This window comes from Pelmatolapia mariae, linkage group LG6 (assembly GCF_036321145.2).
Source record: "Pelmatolapia mariae isolate MD_Pm_ZW linkage group LG6, Pm_UMD_F_2, whole genome shotgun sequence".
Taxonomy (NCBI): domain Eukaryota; kingdom Metazoa; phylum Chordata; class Actinopteri; order Cichliformes; family Cichlidae; genus Pelmatolapia; species Pelmatolapia mariae.
Window position 1 is genome coordinate 3,851,608 of NC_086232.1, and position 22,858 is coordinate 3,874,465.

A 22,858-nucleotide genomic window follows, 5' to 3' on the forward strand; every position below is an offset into this window, starting at 1 on the left:
AGCTGTTCACAAGGGTCAATAACAATAAATGGGTGGGTTTTAGTGTTGTAGCTGGACAAAGTGTGTGACTTTTTTATTACTTGCCACATCTGTCTCTACTTTATGATTTAAAGTTACTTTTGCAGTTTAATTTTGGATTAAATTTCTGTTTAAATGTGTTTGAATCTAATTGGTATTTTGTATTTTGTAATGTCAAATATGTATTTGTTTCCATGAACTTATAAATCCATTTAAGTGAATGTTGTAAAAGATCAATAGTATAATCTTGTGGTTTTATTTTATGTTTGATCTGCTTTTTGAAATGGAACAACAGCAAAGAGTCCAGGCTCCATTGAAATTTTTTGGTATATATGTTATGTAAGCATAAAGTATAAGAGGTCATTCCCTTTTAATTGAGCATATATATCATGGATATACATACTTGAAGTGTTTCATTCTATTGTTTATCTAAGCAACTGACACACCCAGTACCCCCATTTCCTTCTTACATGGTTGCACTCTCTCTCCCTGTCATTAACACACACTGACAAACACACAAATGTCATAAGTCAAAGAGGATTTTCAATGGCAGGAAGGGAGTGGGATTGTTAATACTGGACTTTACAGTAATATATGGTGTGAACAACTTTCTCTTCCACCAAGTACAGAAAGTCTTACTCCCCTCTACACACACACACAATCACAAATGCGCGCACACACGCGTGCACACACACACACACACACACACAATCACAAATGCGCGCACACAAGCACACACACAGACATACACGATCACAAATGCTGTGTGCCAACATCTTATCGCTTCATCAGCAGACCTGGGTAGTTCCATTAGCTTCCTTCCCTATTATGCTATTATGGAGAGTCATGTTTACGTTTGTGTATTAGTTGTATGCACTGCGGCTGTTTGCTGGAGCCTCTACAATTGTCCCACCTTTACTTCCTGGAGACTACAACAAAAGCAAATTTATAAAAAAAAATAAAATACCAGAATCTAATCCCTAAGATATCGAAAAGAAAAACATAACATATAGACCACTTTTCACGTTTTAATTCATTATTTAATTTATTCATTGCTCAGAAGGCACTTTGAGACCTGTTCATAGTTTGGTGGGACAAATGCACACACCTTTTTCACACCAAAATTAGTGCATCTGTGCAGGTGTTTTGAGCACTGCACAGATGCACTGCTTTATTGCTTTATTTGCTGTTTGATTTGTGATCACTTTAGCTAAGGGCAGGTCATTTACTAATCAGAAGGTTGGTGGTTTAATCCCTGGATGCTCCACTGTCCAGTCTGGATGCCTAAGTGTCTAAGTGACAGTGACTTCCAAGTTGCTCTCTGATGCTTTCATTAGAGTATAAATGTGTGTGAATGTTAGAAAAACCTTAGGTGTAGAAAAAAGTGCTTATATGAATGGGTGTGGATAAGGTATGTTGTATAAAGCACTTTGCGTACTCAAGTAGAAAAGTGCTATATAAGAATCAGTCCATTTACCTTTTGATTTCACAAATGATCTGAAAAACAGGGTCTATCAATGGAAAAAAATAGCAGTGAGACCAGAACAATAGTAGTCATTAAGAGATATTTTCAAAATGTCTTTTATTTAAATCTTTTCTAACTTGTGATGATACAAGTAAGTATAATATACATAAGCTCCTAATAATATTTGGGTTCTCTGTTTATGTCTGTTTTTTGACTAAGATTTGGCTGTAAATAGAGTTTTTTTTTTATTTATCTAATGTTTTAGTTGCATACAAACACTAACAATTTTTGTTTGTGCAAGAAATACATCATTAGTACAAATACTTTGTTATTGTACTTAAATAGAATTTTCAGGTATCTGTACTTTGCTTTAGTCTTTTTTTGTCTGACAACTTTTTACTTTTACTCCCTACATTTTTAAACAGTGTGTGCCATAGTCAGGGGTTAAAGTGGGCCGGTATTTTTGTTTTGTTTTTGTTTTTTTCTTTGGCACAACACCGGCACTGGACTCCAGGTGCAAGTTGCAGTTGCGGTACTTCAGCCTCTAGCCAGCCTTACAGAAGATGAGCAAGCATAAAGGTGTAACATGCTGCGGCAGGTAATTTCAAATGTAAGGTTTTTATCAGGTCAACAAATATCAGCAAACACACAAACTGTTTGTGTGCAGTTTGATATACAGTGTGTTGCAGCTAGAAGTCCAGCTGTTGTATTTCACAGGGAGAGAAAAGAAAGAGAGCTAACTTCACTCACAGATGGAGATATGATAGATTTAAAGGTAAGGACTGCTCAGTGGCATTTGATAAACTGGAAAATTTTACGTTTACATGTTTGCAAAACAAACTGAGGTAGACTAACTGTTTTATTTAAAGGTTGCTTGAAAATACTCTGCAGGTTAGCGCAGTTTGCTGTGCTGTGATGGATTTAGATCAGCTGATCACAGCCTGTACAAATCTTCTGGAGCTTTCAATAGAAATGATTGCATCTTCGTTACATGCGTTTTCCTAAAGAACTCTTCTTCAGAATGTCTGGTCACATTAAAAAATGCAAGACTGAATTGGTCATTATGCAGTAGTAGGGTTTTGCTATCTCATACACAATGCATTCACAAAGTATTTGAATCACATACAGATTATACCTATGCATTGTTTTCTATCCATCCATCCATCCATTCGCTTCCACTTATCCTTTTCAGGGTCGCGGGGGGCGCTGGAGCCTATCCCAGCTGTCATAGGGCAAGAGGCGGGGTACACCCTGGACAGGTGGCCGGTCTGTCGTGGGACTAACACATAGAGACACAGACAACCATTCGCACTCACATTCACTCACAGATTCACACCTAAGAGCAATTTAGATTAATCAATTAACCTATCCCCACTAACTTGATTTCTAAGTTAGTTTGTGAATTCTTTTCCTAACAATAGATTGCTGGTGAATAATTATTTTCAAGAAAATCAAATTGTAAAAGCCCTTACATCATTAGTTTGGTGTGAAATCTGTTATGAAAGTTTCTTTTGACTTTTTTGGGGCCAAAAATTACTCAAACACAAAAATGCATTTCAACTTTGAAATTTCATTTTGTTATATAATAGAATAGAATAACCATTTATTGTAATTGTACATGTACAACAAAATTATGGGTGCACCACACCAACTGTGCAAGAGTAAAAAAAATATAAATAGTAAAGACAGTAAAGACATTTCAATTACCCCCTGTGCAGCCTTCCTGTTCTCAGGAGTGGCCCCTGCATACCAAACACCCAGGCAGTAGGAGAGCACGCTCTCCACTGAGGAGCGGTAGAAGGACAGCAGCATTTTCTGGTCCAGGTTAGGGGAAAGAAGTGCAGCAGAGGAAGTACAGCTGCTGTTGGACCTTCTTTACCAGGGCATTGGTGTTGTGGATGAGATCAGTGGAGATGTGGGCGCCCAGAACCCTGAAGGTGGAGACAGATTCCAGATTCGTTTTCCATTTATAATCAGAGGCAGGTGCCTCCTGAAGTCCGTTATGAGTTCTTTTGTTTTAAGGACGTTCAGCTTCAGTCAAGTCAAGCCAAGTCAGACTGACTGGAACTGGTTTATGAGGACATCTTTGCTCCAGGAGCAGGTGGTAGGGGGGATCTGAAGATGGCCCAGTTTGGTGGTGAGGATGTGTGGTATTATGATGTTGAATGCTGAGCTGTAGTCCACAAAAAGCATCCTCACATAGTTCTTCCTGCTCTCCAGATAGCTCAGCGCTCTGTGATGAGCCATTACCATCAGATAGCTCAGATAGCTATCTGAGCTATCTGATGGTAATGGCATCCTCCACCGATTTGCTCTGTAAGCAAACTGTTGTGGGTTAGGGGAGGAGGGTAGACAGTCTCTGATGGTGCTGAGACACTATCTGCTCAAGGTACTTCATGACTACAGACATGAGGGCTATAGGTCTGTAGTCATCAAGGCTGTCTATGCCAGTCTTTTTGGGGTTAGGAATGATGGTGAAGGCCTTCAGAGAGGTGGAAATCGCCTTCTTCCCTGCGAGTTGGTCTGCGCAGGCTTTAGTCACACCCCCTGGGATGCCATCATGACTGGCCACTCTCCAGGGGTTCACTGGTCTCAGTGTCCTCCTGACCTCATGTTCCTGAAGGGAGAAGGGGGGTGAGCTGGGTGAGGGGCCTCAAACCGAGCAAAGAATGTACTGTGCTCCTCTGCGAGTTTGAGGCTGCTGTTGGGGGTTGGGGGGTTCTATCCTTTGTAGTTAGTGAAAGTTTGGATACCTCTCCACACCTGGCAGGGGGTTGTTGTCAGTGAGGAGTCCCTCTGGCCTCCTTGGCCTGTTTGATGCTCTTACTCAGATTGGCTTTGGCAAAATGTTGTGCAGAGAACTTTTCCTCAGCCTGAAGGCTGAGTTGCGAGTTCTGATCAGTGTCTGGACTTCACTCGTCATCCAAGGTTTTTGGTTAGGAAAAACCCAGATGGTTTTTGTCAGTGTTACATTTTCTACACAACACTTAATGTAGAAAAGGACAGACTGAGTGAATGTCTGCAGGTCCTGCTGTTCACAGACGGACCATTCTGTCAGATCGAAACAGTCCTGTAGTTGGAGGAGAGCATCATCTGGCCATCTTTTAATGACCCTGGTTCTTGGAGGAGTTTGTTTCCTGAGGGAGATGTAGGCAGGGATGAGGAGCAGAGAGAGGTGGTCAGATTGTCACATGGTTGGGGAGGAGTGTCTCTCTGTAGCGACCAACATGTCACTTAGCATGTTGGTGGAATTTGGGGAGTACAGGTTTTAACCATACCTTAATATATCCCCTGGAACAATATGGATGCCCTCTGGGTGCTCTCTTTGCTGTTTGCTGATGATAAGTTGGAGGCGATTGAGTCAGGTGAGCTTGAGTCAGGTGAGCAGTGATTGTCTATATTTCTTCTATTATGGCACCAGTCCTGAAGCACATAAGCACAGAGCCTACCACCCCTTCCCTTACCGGTTTCTTTGTTGCAGTCCTCCACTAATGGCTTGCGGATATTTGGATGGATTTAGAATTTAGTTACAATCAGTAGACTTCGAGACAAAGCACAAAGCGGTTGTACTAAATCGATAATTGTAGCTCCTCGTTTTGTTTGCGAGGGTTCTGGCGTCGGTGAGGAAGACGGAGGCAGGAATTTGTGCTGTTAGTTTCGCAGCTGGATGTGATAGCCAGCTCTGCATCCTCACTTTTGTTTCCTCTTCCTGCACCATCTGCGCCGCTTGCTGTTCCCAACAATAACCACAGAGCAGTAGTTAAGAGCACTGGGTAGCTGCATACGTCCATACAGAACCAAAATATGTGTGCCAAGAGAGCTGAATTTGGGATACTGACAAGATGATGGGACAATATGAAGCATTGCCCTGGTTATTGAAAAGCAGATTGTCCTGGATGATGTCTGTGACTTTCAAACTGCATTTGCCCTTTTGTTTGGACTCATCTATGCACTTAATGTGGACTATCCAGAGGACTTTTGAAGTAATTCAAAGGGTGCTCATTGGTCTTGGTACCCATTCCTCTGCCTGGGTTAAGACTTTAAAGAATAATTTGCTGAAATAGCCTGTCAGCAAAGTGCTCATGAAAACAAAGCCTGTTCTCATACTGGATTTTTTACTGGATTTTTTTCTTTTCTTTTTGTTTTACTGACCAAGTGATATGATTTGACTGTGACTTGGTCAATAAAGTAATGATGAAATCTTAGTGCATACACTGCAGTTATTTATTTTATGTTCCTTCTAGAATGGGAAAAAAAAAGCAATATCTGACTAATATTTCAGAAATGTCCCATTTTGATATTGTAAAGATAAAAAATATTGGTAATGGCATTTTTATTTGGTATCTTAGCAGTTCTTGTTGAGGTAATCTCTTTTTCACTTTGTTGCAGAGCTTTTCATGTGCACTACACTGAAGGGTAAAATATTAAAGTTTTATTCAGTAATGGTCAGTCACGCTACCTGTGGTCTTTGAGCAACTTCTTTTTGTTGTCAGATCATCCAGGGTTAGGATACAGTTAGATGCGATAATATATACGACATATGATACCATTTCAATGGAATGTAGTTACTAGAGAACGAGTGTGAAATAAATCAGGAAGGCAAAAATAGTTACTGGGCCTGAATTATTATGTAATAAGTTGTTCATAATTGTCTCTTTCTTCTTAAATGTAATTCCAACACAGAGAAATACAGAAAAGTAACTGTTGACTTTGAAGCTATTATTGAAGTACTTATGAAAGATCCAACAACTATGAGGAGGTTCCTAATTCATACCCCTTCTTTAGTAAATGTGTATTTGCTAATTGTAACATGCTAGCCGATGTGTCTGGTTCTGCATTCAGGATGTATTAGAATTTAATGTTGGGTTTTTTTTGTTGTTGTTTTGCTTTCATGTACTATGAAATAGGTGTTCTTAGGTTGTTGGGGTTTTTTTATTCACTTTACATGGCAGAACTTTAGGGGTGACACTGGACTTTGTATTGCTAGAAAAACTCATTTTAAGGATGTATGTAGACCTAATAGAAATGGTATTTGTGGTTTACAGAAAAGTTTGCAAATGTTGATATTTAAAAGCCCATTGTGAAAAACTTTTCACGGTCCTTTTGTTTCAGCTTTTCCACAGCAAAACTGTACAGTTTCTAACTAAAAAATAAGGGCAACACTGCAAAAGATTTTTGAGTATACTTAACTATCGAGCAGTGAGGCTAAACTAACAAAATACTTTAAGTTAAAAGTAATGTTCTCTTAACTAAAAATATGCAGTGCTGTTGTCGCATGTTGTCAGTTTCTATACTATATATTAGTAGATAAATATTAGACATTCAAAGATTTTTAACTTAAGTACATGAGTTGATCTGAATAGAAATCTTAAGTTTAAAAAACGTGGCATAACACTATGACTGAACTTCTTAACCTAAGTCGACACAACATTATAGCCCTTACTGGAGTGAACTCAAAAATGCTTTGTTGCTTTACTTTTCTAAGTTTATTCAACCTTTCTTCTACAGTGTTGTACAGTGTTTCTACAAAAGAATGGATCAGTGTTTAGGTTCGAGAGGTAGGCATTAAAGGTGTGAGATTACAAGGAAATAACTGGAGGCTTTGACAGTGTTTGTAACACTCACTATATTTTGCAATGCAGGAGCACAATGAACAACTTAGAAGACTACATTTACTGGGTAAAAATGAATGGTAATTCCAAACCAAATCAAATGTAAAAAGATTTTTAAATGCCACTACAAAGTAGGTATCGGTAGGATTTATACAAATAATAACGTAATAACACAAGTTCTTTAAGTCTGTTCTCTCAAGTTCAAATTCGCTTCTTTACACTCAACTCCGGTCCAGTCAATACTTAGTCTGGCAACTTAGAAGAGGCCAGCATTGCATTATTATCTTCTCCAAGATGCAGAGTATTCAGTATAGCCAATGGTATTCATCGTCAACGATGTGTGGGCTTTGTTTGCGTGGCCGGGGAGAGGGAGGTCTGGGCTTCTCTGCTTAGGCTGCTGCTCCCGGAACCCAGCCCCGGATAAGGGGAAGAAGATGGATGGATGGATGGACGGATGGATAAATAAAATTGAATTGAACTGAATTGACTTCAACATTTAATATGCTAACTGAGGTCTGCGTTTTTTTGAAATGCAACTCTTGGGTTTTTGGAAGTTCTTTTGCTAATAGTAAATAATTTATAGTTTAATCACTTTTTTTAATCAAAGATAAAATAAAAGTTAAATGAAAAATGAACTGAGTAATGAAAAGTATTCTTTCTGGATTTCGTGTGCATAGACATGATCCAGCTTTGACCTTGGTAGATTAGTGTATGTGTAATGCTGCAAGAATATGAAAGATAAGACAAGAGAAATGGTATTAAGTGTCGCAATTGTTGAACATAGAACAATACTTCAAATGTGATTTTGCTCATAGTTAATTAATGCTTAGTTGCTTAATCTAGATCAGAGAATAATCAGGTATAGATTTAACAGATATAACGAAAAAGAGAAATACAGTAATGACTCTAGGATAGGCCTCACACTGAGTCTGTGTGAAGACGGCCTTGGAAGGATGGGCGGGGTGATTTAGCGACACCAAGGAGCCACTAATCTAAAACAATGTATGACTTTTTAAATGTATGTATTTTAATAAAAGAAATTGTATTGAGCATATTGTGATCAACAAACTCAGTTTCAAAGACAAGTAAAAGAAAGTATTGTTATATAACTAGATTAAAAGGAGAAATGGATTTTCATGTGAGAATGAACTGAGGATAGATCCAATTGAAGATCAATTGTATGAGCTTAATGAAACATGAAGTAAAATATAATCTCATGTGACTGACTGTTCATATGTAACGGAATTTTCTATATTAAGAAAAACATAGAAAAGAAGAAAATGTGATTAAGTGATTTTAAAATGTAAACTTTGTTTTAAATTATGCATGTGGAAAAGTCAGATAGTCAGATGATAAGGTGTGGCTGGAAATCAGGTGATTAGATGTGATTGGATGTCATCATAGGTGAGGTGTCAACTCAGAGGATATGACATCCAGTTAGAAAGCTGCTCATTTTTTATAGAATCAAGAGGATTTGGATTTCTAAATAACAGAAAAGACAGAGATAAGTGTGATCCTCCTCACAAAGATCAGAACAAGATCTACTCAGAGTACGTTGATTAGATACGGGCAGAATAAATGCCATTGCCAGAGTATACAGTTTACATTTCATTTCTGTGTAAAAGGCTCAAACAACTTCTCTGTAAAATATCTACCTAATATCTATCAAACATGCCTTGCATCCTCAGAGTCAATAACTGCAGACACTATTGTAATTGGAAAAACATGGTTCTTGATCATAATGTCTGTGTTTAGACATTGTAACAATAACACAGCGCTGCCACTATGGTTTGCCAGAGATCTTATTTGTGGAGTTTGAGTGTTCTCACTGGAACAGTGTGGACTTCTTCCGGGTATCCTCCCATAGGACATTCATGCTATGTAATTTTAAAATTACCAGTTACTATGAGCATATAAGGCTGTCTGTCTGTTTGTGTTAGCCCAGCAATAAACTGGTGATCCGTTCTGTTGTGAAAGCTGAGATAACAGACTGGATAACAACCTAAATTAACAATATATAACATTCAGTATACTTTATTTGACACATATTTATTATTATTATTTATATGATACAAAAATACTGATCGGTGTATTTTTATGAAAAATACAGAAATTGCAAGAAAGTTGAAAAATAACCTTTAATAAATTATATAATCAATATCTGACATAAGAATACTGCGACATAATTGATACAAAAACCCCTCAAATATTTTAAAAGAAATTACTTAGTATCTTAGAAAAAGTGTCCTTCCTTCCAATGTTCATCTCAGATCAGTCTCCCATAAAAATATCTTTATATCAAAATCAGTGCATTTATCACCTTCAACTCATCAGTTTCCCATATCTCCATCCTAATCACTAAGGTTTCCCCACATTTTTTAGGGCCCACACACATAGCTGCCCCCACATCTAATAGGGATACTTATGACCAGCAGATCTGAGGAGAATGGGTGATAAATTGTTTTTTTTTTAAGTTTAATATAATCTTGTTAATGTCCCATAGCATGGAGGTTAGTCTAGCCTTCTCCAGTGGGATGGAACACAGCGACATACTTCATCGCTGAAGAAGAAACCTGGTTCACACCTTCGCCTTCTTACTTCACAGGAAGGCCTGAGGCAACTGCAATGAAAAAAAAGACAGGATTAGCTTCAAAACCACTAACAGTCCAGTGTAGGTCAGGATATGTATTGTACAGTTTTAGTTAGCTGTTTATATACACTCATCATAGGCATGATATATGCCTATATATACAGATACACACACACACACATATACATAAATATACACATATATACACATATAGAGTATAAAGAGTTGGACAGCACCAGGCCCTGAGATGATTCTTGCCTACTGGCTGAAGAAGCTGACTGCACTCCATGAGCATCTGGCAGCACAAACGAACCAGCTCCTAGTCGATGAGAGACACCCAGAATGGCTAACTGAATGCCGGCCACAGTCCTAATCCCCAAGGATCCCCAGAAGGGACCAGTCCCATCCACCTACGAGCCAATAAGCTGCCCTCAATACTACATTGAAGCTCCTATCAGGCAGCTAAGTATTGAGCATATGGCTCAATACATGAGCGGGTTCACACCAGCGAAACACCAGCTAGTTGTTGACAGAGCAGTAGCTTGACATTGCAAGACCAGACTGACCAACCTGTAACTGCCTGGACTGATTACAAGAAAGCCTGTGACTGAATGCCTCATGGATCCATACACATGCATCCTGGAATGCCTAAACCTCTAGAAGATCAACATGACCCTAAGAGCCTTCCTCAGGAACTCAATGAGGATGTGGCAAACAAAACTCGAGGCCAACTTCAAGCCAACTGCACAAGTCACCATCAAGTGCAGGATTTACCAAGGAGATGCAAAGTCCCCACTGCTGTTCTGCATAGGCTCGAACCCCCTCATAGAGATCACTGAGAAGACTGGCTACTAGAGCAGGGCGATATGACCAAAAATATTTATCACGATATACATTTGAAAATTTGTGATAGCGATATAACTGACGATATAATTGACACTAGACAAAATACTTTATAACTCCACAACTTTATTAGTGCAAAAAAACAAAACAAAACAACAACAACAACAAAAAAAAACATCAATCTATTTTCACTTAAACAAGCAGCTGTTTTTTATGTGCATTAAAGCTATATAAAAATTTTACAGTGCAAATGCAAATTCCTTGCTGACAGTTTAACCAAAAGGCATTTCCAGTGGAAATTGGGCGACATATCCTCAGCATAGCCATGTATAATATCCACAAAGCTTAAAAAGAGGTTATACACACACAATACGGTAATATTATAGTACGTATCACTCCGCGAGGGTCCTGCCTACGATAGCCGTAATGCTCCGACAATCCATCAAGCGGTGCGGCTTCATAGCTTAGCAAAGTCGTACTAAAACATTTGACAGATTTTTGAGTGCCGTGTAGCACATAAAATCATTTCGAGGTCAGTAAACACAACCAGAATTCATACATAAGGCCCACGGGATTATAAGGGGCGCTGTCGATTTTCAGAAAAACTCAAAGGATTGATTTAAAGTGTGCCGTATTTTCCAAAAAACACGGTAATAACGACGGCCCGCTAGCATGCTCTACCAAAAATAGTGCTTTGTTGTGTATCTGATGGACGAAAGCTAAACCAGTTCCACACCACTGAAGCTGCAGCATTTTTACAAACCAGTTCTGGTTCATCCGTTTCATTCAACGATCCGCTTTCGCCCTTCTCATTCTCCGCTGCCGCCATGCTTTTTCCACCATGTGCGTATGAAAACAAAGGCACTGCGCATGCGCGTTTTACCCATACTCTATCGCGATATTTCATTTTCTTATCGTTGCCCAACATTATACCGGTATTACCGTGAACGGTATGATATGGCCCAGCCCTACTGACTACGGACTGACTACAGAATGGAGCAGTTGTCAGCCAGCTCCTCTACATGAATGACATCAAGCTGTATAGCAAGAGTGAACATCGATTCAGTGATATAACCTACTAGGATCTACAGCAATAAAATTGAAATGCCGGACTGAAGAATTGTAGTCAGATGGTAACGAAGAGAGGGAACATAGTCTGAGGGGATTGCACTACCAGACCGCAGGATTGGAAACATTGAGGATAGCTACAAGTACCTGGGAATACCACAGGCAAATGGGAACCACGAAGAGGCTACTAAGAAAGCCACAACCACCAAGTACCTGCAGAGGGTTAGGCAAGTCCTGAGGAGTCAGCTGAACGGGAAGAAAAAGATCTGGGCAATCAACACCTGTGTCCTGCCGGTGATCAGGTACCCTGCTGGGATGATAGCCTGGCCGAAGGAGGAGATAGAAGCCACTGACATCAAGAGAAGGAAGCTCCTTATCACCCATGGAGAGTTTCACCCCATAGGAGATGGAAGGACTCGTGAGTCTCAGAACCACTGTTCAGGATGAGACAACAAACATCCATGAGTAATCAGGAAGATCACCACAATCGGCTGCGTGCTTAGTAAATACCTCAGGCAGCAGAAACCTGAGAAATAAGAGAAGCAAGGAGAAGAATCATCATGGAAGGACAGGCTTCTGCACGGTATGTACCACCAACCGATATAGGAAATGACTGACATCCAGAAATCCTACAAGTGGCTGAACAAAGCTGGACTGAAAGATAGCGCATAGGGACTAATTATGGCAGAACAGGAACAAGCTCTGAGCACAAGATCCATCGACACTGGGATCCACCCAGCAGGGCGCAAGATGCTTGCAGGCAGGGAATACATGGAACGCCATAACCAAGTGGCTGGCATAACATCTGTGCTGAATACGGCCTGGAAGTCCCGAGGTCAAAATGGGAGACGCCCCAACGGGTGGTCGAGAATGACCGTGCTAAGATCCTATGGGACTTCCAGATACAGATGGACAAAATGGTGATGGTTAACCAATCAGATGGGGAGATATATGACACACATAGTGGGTAAAATGAAATAACTGTATGGCATGCTCAAAGTAACTAATGAGCATGTCAACCTTTTTCTATTGACATGACATTTTTTCCTAATGTCAATAACAACCCATCCAATCCGCACGTAACAAAATCAAACCATAGATGTCCATAAATTCAGATGCCCATAAATTATGTGTAATAATGAGAAATGACATAGGGAAAAGGTATTGAACACACAAAGAAAGGGAGGTGCAAAAAAGCACAGAAAATCATGGCACCAGCTGAAATTTATTATCAGAACTAAAATCAGCTTGTTCTCTCTAATGGCCTCCAAATAATGGCCTATAAAAAGTGCCTCTTTACCAAGACACAAGAAACAGCTCATAATGGGTAAAATCAAGGCCATCTCTCAAGACCTTTGCAACCTTAGTTTTGCAAAACATACTGATGGAAATGCTTACATAAGAATTTCTCTTTCTATAAAACTATTAAAAGGTCCCAGTGAGCCATAATTCAGAAGTGGTAAGAACATCATTTTACTATAAACCGGCAACAACCAGGTACTCACTGCAAGATTTCAGACAAAGGGTTTAAAAGGAATTATCAGAAGAGTTGTCCAAGAACTAAGGATCACTTGTGGTGAGCAACATAAAATCCTGGAATCAGCAGGTACAATTGTTTCAAAGAAAACAATAAGTAATATGCTAGTTGCTATGGCCTGTATGCACGCTCATTATGCAAGGCTCCATTGCTAAAGAAGAAAAGGGATGTGGAAGGGGGTTTAAATTTAGCTGAACCACATTTAGATAGGCCTGTGAAATACTGGGAGAATACAGTCTGGTAGGATGTGACCAAAAGTGAACTCTTTGGATGCCATAATACTCACCGTGTTTGGAGTTCATAATGTACTGCATATCTACAAATATACTTAAAACACCTGAGTTTCCTAATGTGTTCTCAGCTTGTTATAATTCTAGACAAAGGGGAGTAGCAATTTTAATCCATAAAAAAATTAATTTCACAGCGCTCGATACAGTTATAGATCCAGAGGGCAGATTCTTAATCATTAAACTATCTATACTTGATAAAAAGCTATGTATTGTAAGTGTATATGGTCCAAATGTTGATGATCCCTCATTCTTTCACGGTTTTTTCAGTGCACTCTCTGAACACTTAGATGGCACACTTGTTCTTGGAGGCGACCTCAACCTTGGACTAAATGAAGAAATGGATAGGCTCAATACAGCAGGAACTCAGCGTAATTGGCAGTGCATAAATATAATCAAACAGTGTATGAGCGACTTTGGTCTTTGCGATGCATGGCGCTCCCTTCACCCCACCAGTAAGGAATATACTTTTTTCTCACATGTCCATCACTCCTACTCTCGTCTGGATTATTTTTTGGTCAGCAGCTCACTGCTGAGGGACATTTCAGACACTGAGATTCACCCTATAGCTGTCAGCGATCATGCTCCTGTATCTTTAACACTAATGCACAAGAATAATACTACGCCTAGTAAAAACTGGAGATTTAATACATCACTGCTTAAAGATGAAGACTTTATTAAATATTTTAAAAAAGAGTGGACTTCATATTTAGACTTTAATGACACTCCCGGAACATCAGCTTCTGTTCTATGGGAAGCAGGGAAAGCTGTGATGAGAGGTAAAATAATTTCTTTCTCATCTCATAAAAAGAAAAAAGAAAACAAAAATATTCAGGAATTAGAAAAAACCATCAAATCACTAGAAGAAGCCTATGCGTCCGACCAAGATCAGGAAACATTGAACAAAATACGCAAAACAAAACTAGAATTAAATGAGATAATTGATAAAAAAACAGAATTCTTAGTACAAAGACTACGCTTACAAAATTATGAACATGGTAATAAATCCGGTCAATTTCTAGCAAACCAGCTAAAAATAAATAAAGAAAAAACAACTCTATGTGCTGTTCAAGACTCATCTGGGAACACAGTATATGACCCGAAACAAATGAACAACATTTTCAGGGATTTCTATAAAACGTTGTATTCACCACAAATAAACCCATCTAAAAAGGAAATTGATCAGTTTTTAGACAACATAACTCTCCCAAAATTATTAGACTCTCAAGCAATGGCATTGGATTCGCCACTGACACCAGGTGAACTCCAGGAAGCCCTGATAAGTATGCCCAATAATAAGGCTCCAGGTCCAGACGGCTTTCCTGCAGAATTCTACAAAGAATTCTGGACGATTTTAGCCCCAATTTTTTACAGAACGCTGTTGGAAATCAAAGAAAATGGCAGACTCCCATCAAATATGAATTCTGCAAACATTAATCTCCTGCTAAAACCAGGCAAAGACCCTGTATATCCCTCAAGCTATCGTCCAATATCCCTTATAAATGTAGACCTTAAAATAATCTGCAAAGCTCTCTCGAAGAGACTAGAGAAAATAACCCCCCTCTTAATTCATCCTGACCAAACTGGTTTCATAAAAGGTAGGCACTCATCAACAAATACACGTAGATTACTTAATTTGATAGACTACTCATACAGTAAAAACCTTGAAACTACAATATTTTCTTTAGATGCAGAAAAAGCGTTTGACAGAGTTAACTGGAAATTTCTATTTGCAACTTTACACAAATTTGGTTTTGGATCTTCTTTCATCAACTGGTTAAAAATATTATATAATTCCCCAACAGCTTGTGTCAGAACAAATGACCAGACATCCTCCAGCTTCTGTCTCCTGAGGGGCACCAGGCAGGGATGCCCACTCTCCCCTTCACTGTTTGCAATTTTTATTGAACCACTAGCAGCAGCAATTAGACAGAATTCAGTAATTAAGGGCATAAAATGCAAGAACGTGGAACATAAAATCAGCCTTTATGCGGATGATGTGCTACTCTTTCTCCAAAATTCACAAACCAATATCTCTGGGGTGATTGAACTGATAAACTCTTTTGCAAGAATATCAGATTACTCAATTAACTGGTCAAAATCTACAGTCCTTCCGATTAATTGCTCCTTCCATAATTCCTCTTCTACTCCACTGCAATCGGGAAATATAAAATATTTAGGTATTAATGTTTCTCCCAAGCTTGCAGATCTAACTAAATTAAACTATATCCCACTTTTAAAGAAAGTAGAAGGCGATCTGGCTAGGTGGAAATGTCTACCCATATCACTCATGGGAAGGGTTGCCGCTATAAAAATGATGGTCTTACCAAAAATAAATTATTTATTCTCAATGATCCCAACTAAACCGCCACAAGATTGGTTCAGATCTCTAGACTCATATATGTCCAAATTCCTTTGGAAAAATAAGCCCCCACGTATAAGCTTAAAAACACTACAAAAGACCAAGGATAAAGGAGGATTAGAACTACCTAACTTTCAGCACTACTTTTTAGCCAACAGGCTCCAATTTATCTCAGGATGGCTAAAACATACCCTCTTAGATGAACCTTGGCTAGATGTAGAACAAGCACTTTGCAATAATCTAGAGATTTCAGATCTACCATTTATCAGCTCAAACATTCAACGACATGAATGCTTCAAAAGCGTCAACATTAGCTCCTCTCTGACAGCATGGTGGGAGTTTCTGAAGTTGACAGAGTCTTCATTAATCCCATGCAAACGTACACCTATCTGGAACAACCCTGACATATTACAAAACAATAATATGATAAACTTTCCAGATTGGAGTGGTAAAGGAATCAAATATTTAGAACATATATTAGAAGGAATAGAATTTATTTCATTTGACAGACTAGTTACACAATATGGGATCAACAAGAAAAGATTTTTAGAATATCAACAAATTAAATCCATAGTAAAAAAGAAATTTAAACCGGGTCAAGTTGAACTACAAACACCACCAAGTGTGGTTCAATTTCTTACTCTTAAAACCCCCAAATTACTATCCAAAATATACAGAATGCTTTCTAAAATAGATGAATCAATATCACTTCCTATTGCAAAATGGGAAGCGGATTTATCAGTTAACTTAGACCAAAACTTCTGGTCTCAGATTTGCTTAAAAACCTTTCATCTAATTAGAAATCCCAGTCTTCAATTAATTCAATACAAAATACTACATAGAGTGCACTATACAGGTCATCGGATGTTCAAGATGGGCTTTACGTCTACCAACAACTGCTCACACTGCCAAACCAATTCACCGGACAATTATATCCACGCTCTTTGGTTCTGTCCACCAGTTCAGAAGTTTTGGCGTGAGATATGTGAAGACTTATCGAAGTGTCTGAAATGTAACATTCCAACTTCCCCTTTAGTGTGTTTGTTGGGCAGCTTAGATAATGTCACTTCAGAAAAGAATATAGCCCACATGGTTTTCACTGCCCTATGCATAGCCAAGAAAACAGTCCTCATGAACTGGAAAAATAAAAATAATCTTAATTCTAACCAGTATAGAAATTATCTATTAGATTACATTAGTCTTGATACAGCCTCTGCCACCACATCAGATCAATTGCTCTGGGCTCCTTTGATCAGCTCCATCACCTAGTGGGGGTGGGGGGTCATAGTTTGGTCCCACCTTCACTGTTGTGATTGGTGTGGGGGTAGGGACAGGCTTAGGGCGTCGGGGGGTTCCCCAGGAGCATCTTCCTTGGGGGGCTCAACCCGGGGTAGCGGTCATGGCCAATTAAGGGCTCTGTTGGCTCTTAGGTGACGGTTTCCTCGTGGCTGCGTGCAGCGGGGCTAGGGGAGGGTCTGTGCTGACGGATGTGGGTTACTGACCTGGTAGCCTGGCTGCCCCTGGGTGGGTCCGGGACGGGCGTGAGGTTCTGGGGGCGCTCCGTCTGTGGGCTGGGGCCCTGGCCAGGCCTCGGGACCTGGTTGGTGTGTTGCTGGGGTTGTGGGCGGGTGGGTATATGGGGGCCCAGCCCTGGCGCAGGGCGCCGCCAGTGCATCGAGCCACCTGGGGGACTCTTCAACTGGTGGGGGAGGTTGTCACATCTTGCAGGAGCTTTCCTCTCCTCAGGAATTCTCTCTGCAGGAGGGGGAGATATAGGAGAGGTGGAGGAAGATCTCAGCCTGGGCGTCTATTGTCTTGTGTAGTCTGGAAGATGAGTGGATGATGGGGTGGGTGCAGTTTTCTCTGTAGTGGGGTCGGGTGGGCTGTCCCGGGCTCTGTGGGGCCGGGCGGCGCTGCTGCACTGGGCCCTGGTCCGGATGGGCCTGGGACCCCTTTCCCTGGCGGGTTGCAGAGTATGGGGGTGCCTACTGGGGTCAGCGGGGGAGCTGGCCCCAGGGAGGGGTCACTTGCCCCTCCCTTTCTTCCCTCCCCATCTCCAGCTCCCTCCCTCTTCCCGCTCCACCACAATCACCCACACATGCAGGGCCTTGGGGTAGGGGTGTGTCACCAGGGTGCAGAGGAGGCATCCCCCCCCTCTGTCCCCTTCTGGCTGCCTCTGCCTCAATTTTATCTCACAACTTAGACATTCACATTACTCACACTCTCATAACACATACATATAGGATCTTGGGGGTGGGCTCACAACACGGACTCCAAATTACCATCAGGGTGTACACCTCACCCCTGGCGTCGTTGCCCACCTCTCAATTTTAAATACACCTAGACATTGAGGGCTATCAGGAGGGGCTATGCGCTTACCTGCTGCTCTCTGGCAGGTAGCTCCATGCCCTCCTGGGTTTTAATTGCACCTTAGAACACATATACATCAACACTACATATGAGCGGGTAGAGGGAGGTTTGGAGTCTTCTCACACCCCCGGTCTCTGCGGCCTGCTGGAGCGGGGGGGCTAGGAGGAGGAGTTGGCCGTCCGACTGGGGTCTGGTGTGTGGGGCCACCCTGCTGCTGCGGAGTCGGGGCAGTCTGCTTCTCCCCACTGCAGGGAAAAGGGTAACACCACCTGGGTCTGGGTGCAGTTTCCCCCTCCAGGGGCAAGGGTACCTAGACCCGGTTCTTAGAGTACGCTTGGGGAGTGTGATTGTGTGTACAGCGTCTCTTTATGTCTGTCTCCACGTTGGTTGAGTGTGGAGTAATTGCCTATGAGAGCATGAGGGTGGGAATGGATGTTTGTATTTGAGTGTGCCTGTATGTCTGTGTCTATATGTCAGGTTGGGTATCAGACGCCACCTCTCTGGGGACATCTCAGGCCCTCCAAGGTTTGGAGGCCTATCTCCCCCCACCACTTCCCCTGCCGGTGGCAGACGCCCTCAGACATCGATGCGTTGGTGGTTCTTTGTGTCCGGGGGTGGGCGTCCGGGTACACACCGGCTCACTCCTTGGTGGCTGCTTATCGGGGCCTGGAACCTGGGGCTCGCTCGGGCCACTTCGGGGGTGGGGTGCCCTCGGCCTCTCGGCCTGGGGCTCGGTCACTCAGGCACAGCTGGCTGCCGGCGGAGCTCACGGGCACGTCACTACAACCCCCCCTGGCTTCTGCTCCGCCGCTGCTGAGTGATCCCTCATCTGGGACTCTCCTCAGCTCTTTCTGGGACAGTGGCGCGGCTGCCCCTCTGTTGGTCTTCCTTGGTCTCTTGTGTTATGGGGGCCTCTGGATGTCTGGAGTTTTGATCTCCTCCATACCTGCTTCATGCCCTGGAGGATGGGACTGTGGCCCCCCACACCCTCTAGCAGATCATTACATTAAGGAACCTTTTAAATACAAGCGCGCTCATGCTCACAGGTGTACACACAGGTGATCACACACACAAACTACACCCTTTTTGGCTCCTACCTCAAAGCACACTGTGCGCTGTCGATCTTACGTGCTGCACAATAATGTTTAATATTAAGTATTTAGTGTTATATTCCCATATATCATTGTGATGTTGTTTATTCTATTACTCTCGTTTTCTTCTGCTTGTTTTCTTTTTTCTTTCTCAACAGGTGATCCAGGTGATCGATATATGTATTTTTTGTCTGCTTATTTTGTTGGTTTTTGTTTTTTGCCCTTTATCCCCGTCCCTCTTCTCCGCTGTTTTTTTTTTCCCCCCTCTTTCTTTCTCCCTTTTCTTTTCCCCTGTCCCGTATCTAGCAAGTAAAAAAAAAAAAAAAAAAAAAAAAAAAATATATATATATATATATATATATATATATACATATATACTTGCGCTCATACAGTCCCAATCAAAAGTTTAAGACCACTTGAAAAATGGCAAAAAAAAAAAAATCATATTTTGCATGGTTGCATCTTAACAAGGTTCCAAGTAGAGCTTCTACATGCAACAAGAAGAAATGGGAGTGAGACAAAACATTTTTTTAACAACCCCCAAAACAGAAATCAAAGTTCCAAACATGAACTCAGTAATGAGTAGCTCCACCGTTATTCTTGATCTCTTCAAAAATTTGTTGCAGCATGCTTGATGCAAGCGTTTCCATGAGGTGAGTGGGAACATTTCTCCAGGTGGTGAAGACAGTCGCATGAAGGGCACCTACTGTCTGGAACTGTTGTCTATTTTTGTAAACTTCCATTGCCATCCATCCCCTAAGGTTCTCAATTGGATTTACATCAGGGGAACATGCAGAATGGTCCAAAACAGTGATTATTCTCCTGGAAGAAGTCCCTTGTCCTGCAGGCATTGTGTACTGTAGCGTTGTCTTGTTTAAAAACCCAGTTGTTACCACACAGTCATGAGGGATGCTCTCTGCAACATCTGGACATAGCCAGCAGCCGTTTGATGCTCCTGCACCTCCTGAAGCTCCATTGTTCCACTGAAAGAAAAAGCACCTCCACTGTGGTGTGTGGAAAACATCTCAGGTGGGATCTGTATGTCATGCCAGTAACACTGGAAACCATCAGTACCATCAAGGTTAAATTTTTTTCTCATCAGAGAATAAAACTTTCTTTCACCTTTCAGTGTCCCATGTTTGGTGCTCTCTTGCAAAGTCCAAACGGTCAGTTCAGTGGCACATTTTTGCACAGATTTGGCATTTTAAAGGTATTTGGTCCTAAACTTTTGATCAGCTGTTAGACAGCCTGTTTCAGTTTAAGCGTTGTTTTCAATAAATTGCATGCTCAAAAAAATGTTTTGTCGCACTCCCATTTCTTCTTGTTGCAGGTTAAGATCCAACCATATGATTTTTTTTGCCTTTTTTCAAGTGGTCTTAAACTTTTGATTGGGACTGTATATATCCCTGTACATATGTGTAATAAATGTTCTGTGTTCTGTGTCCCAGAAGCCTGCAAGTTTTCACTTCAGCAAACACGGCTTTAAGACAAACACTTTCCTGTATGTTAAAAAGGTCAAAGGTTACAAATAGTAGCCCAAACTACTCCCTTTAGAGTTACCAAATGATTTATAGCCAGTGCCAGATTTACCAGAGCTTTCAACACAACAGAACAATTTGAATGTTTAAATTTCTTACTTTCCATCTTGATGCAATTACTCTTCTCTGAAATTATCTGGAGTTTTTTTAGCCTAATAAGGAAAAAGTCAAATAACTGACTACTTAGATATTTTGGATATAAAAAAAATGTTCATATCTCAGTCATAATTGGCAACAGAAAAAGAGCTTACATATCTTAAAATGATATGTCCTAGCTCATGTTTGGTTGACTGTAACCTAAAACGTAAGCCTCATTGTCCAAACAGACATACAAGCCTTGTAGCCAAGGAAGTTTAAGGAACAAACAATGATCTAATCCTTTATTATACTTTATCATTATAAATTCTGCAATCGCCCATGCTTTTTCAGCTGCACAGGGTCTCACATGGTGAATGACAGAATATTTAGTTGCTGTTACTTAATAAGACCAATAAACCCCCTTTGAAATACACAGATGAGTTCAAATGGACAAGCATAATTTCTTTTAGACGCATGGTCATAGTTACATATGCATAATGATCAGATCCCAGACACTAGATTCCTACTGTTATGTTCTACTCATAAATCACACTCAGACAGGGTCACAGTGGGTTGAAAGTGGACCAGATGGAAGGATGTGTGTGTACGTGTGCACGTTTCCTCCTGTGCCATAGAGGAAATGGTTAACTGACAGCTAGGAGAAGTCATTAGCACACTAGGGTCTTGTGTTACACACCGTTGTACTGCAACAAACCCCTACATACTGGTGTGGGATCAGTGTCTTACACCAGTGCCACTAACATCCTGAAGGTTTGAGTGTGTGCATTTATGTGTAGCTGTAGAGATCTTATCCATGAAAGTGAAAAAAATTAATTGCAAAGTACATCATTAATTAAAAAATACTTGGTACATACAGTAAATTTGCTAAAATGTTTATACCAGCATGCTTCACCTACCAAGTCAGTAAGCTAAGGAGTGAGGAGTCACAAAACACTGGCCAGAAAATAGAAAAGAGAGCTTTTATTATTGCATTCTAACAGCACTAATGGCTGTTTCCATCCATCCTTTAAATTATTTATTATGTTGTGGCCGCATTTGGTTAACGTCTCTGGAATCAGGAATAAATCTGCTTGATTACAGAGCACCTCAAATCTGTATGGGGGAGGCATTCTAATACTCCAGTCAATAATGTCTGGAGGTGCTCAAACTAAGTGTCAGCAGCTTGTATGTGATAGCCTGGGAGACTATCGTACCAGAAGCCATTATTCTAATATCCCAACTTCAGTTCTTAATCAATTTTGAATACTATTGTAGATGTTACCAGTTTAACATGCCACATTGTGGTAAAGCCTTTTAATAATGGGATTTTCTTTTATAACTATAATTATTATACTTTTTAAATATCAAGCTCTTCTATGTTGTGCCATGCGTTTATGAAGTGGCTGTTTGGTCTCGCCAATGTAGAGGTCTGGGCATTCCTCGCTGCACTGTACAGCATACACTACATTGTTAAGTTTCTAAACACAAGCTTAACAATGTAGACACAGACGAGCCACCTCCACGGGACAAAACTCAGTCCATCTGCATCTAAAGGACAAAGGTCACGCTTTCGAGGATGCCAATATTCACATTTTGGACAGAGAGGACAGATGGTTTGAAAGAGGAGTGAAAGAAGCCATTTATGTCCACTGTGAGCGACCATGTTTGAACAGAGGCAGTGGTTTACGACACCAGCTGTCTGCCATCTATAATCCAGTTTTGAGATCCTTCCCAGACTCCTTAATGCCCACTCACATCCTGGGCCATCTGACCTCAGGAAATCACATGATAGGGTGGGGCTAGGTTTCACAATGAGCTCACCTGAAACCTTGGCTGATTGTGACCTACACCCGTTTTCACACCTTGGCTCATGTGATTAGGTAGAGGATCATTGTCCCTCTCAGGGGGATTATCCCACAGGGCTTAAATCTGGGACTCTCCACCATTTGAACCTAGAACTGAAGAAGCTTCTCGGATGAGAGGTGAAACGTCTTCAAGC

The 22,858-nt window shown here is 40.9% G+C and overlaps 1 protein-coding gene across 1 annotated transcript in view; it reads right to left on the minus strand.

Annotated features, from left to right (window-relative positions):
* Positions 1-9,191: 9,191 nt before the first annotated feature.
* Positions 9,192-22,858, minus strand: part of vegfc (vascular endothelial growth factor c) — an 85,495-nt gene continuing 71,828 nt past the window's right edge. The window contains exon 7 of the mRNA XM_063475653.1: positions 9,192-9,715. Within this exon, the coding sequence (XP_063331723.1) occupies positions 9,607-9,715 (109 nt within the window). The 3' untranslated portion in view covers positions 9,192-9,606. The remainder of the gene's footprint in view (positions 9,716-22,858) is intronic.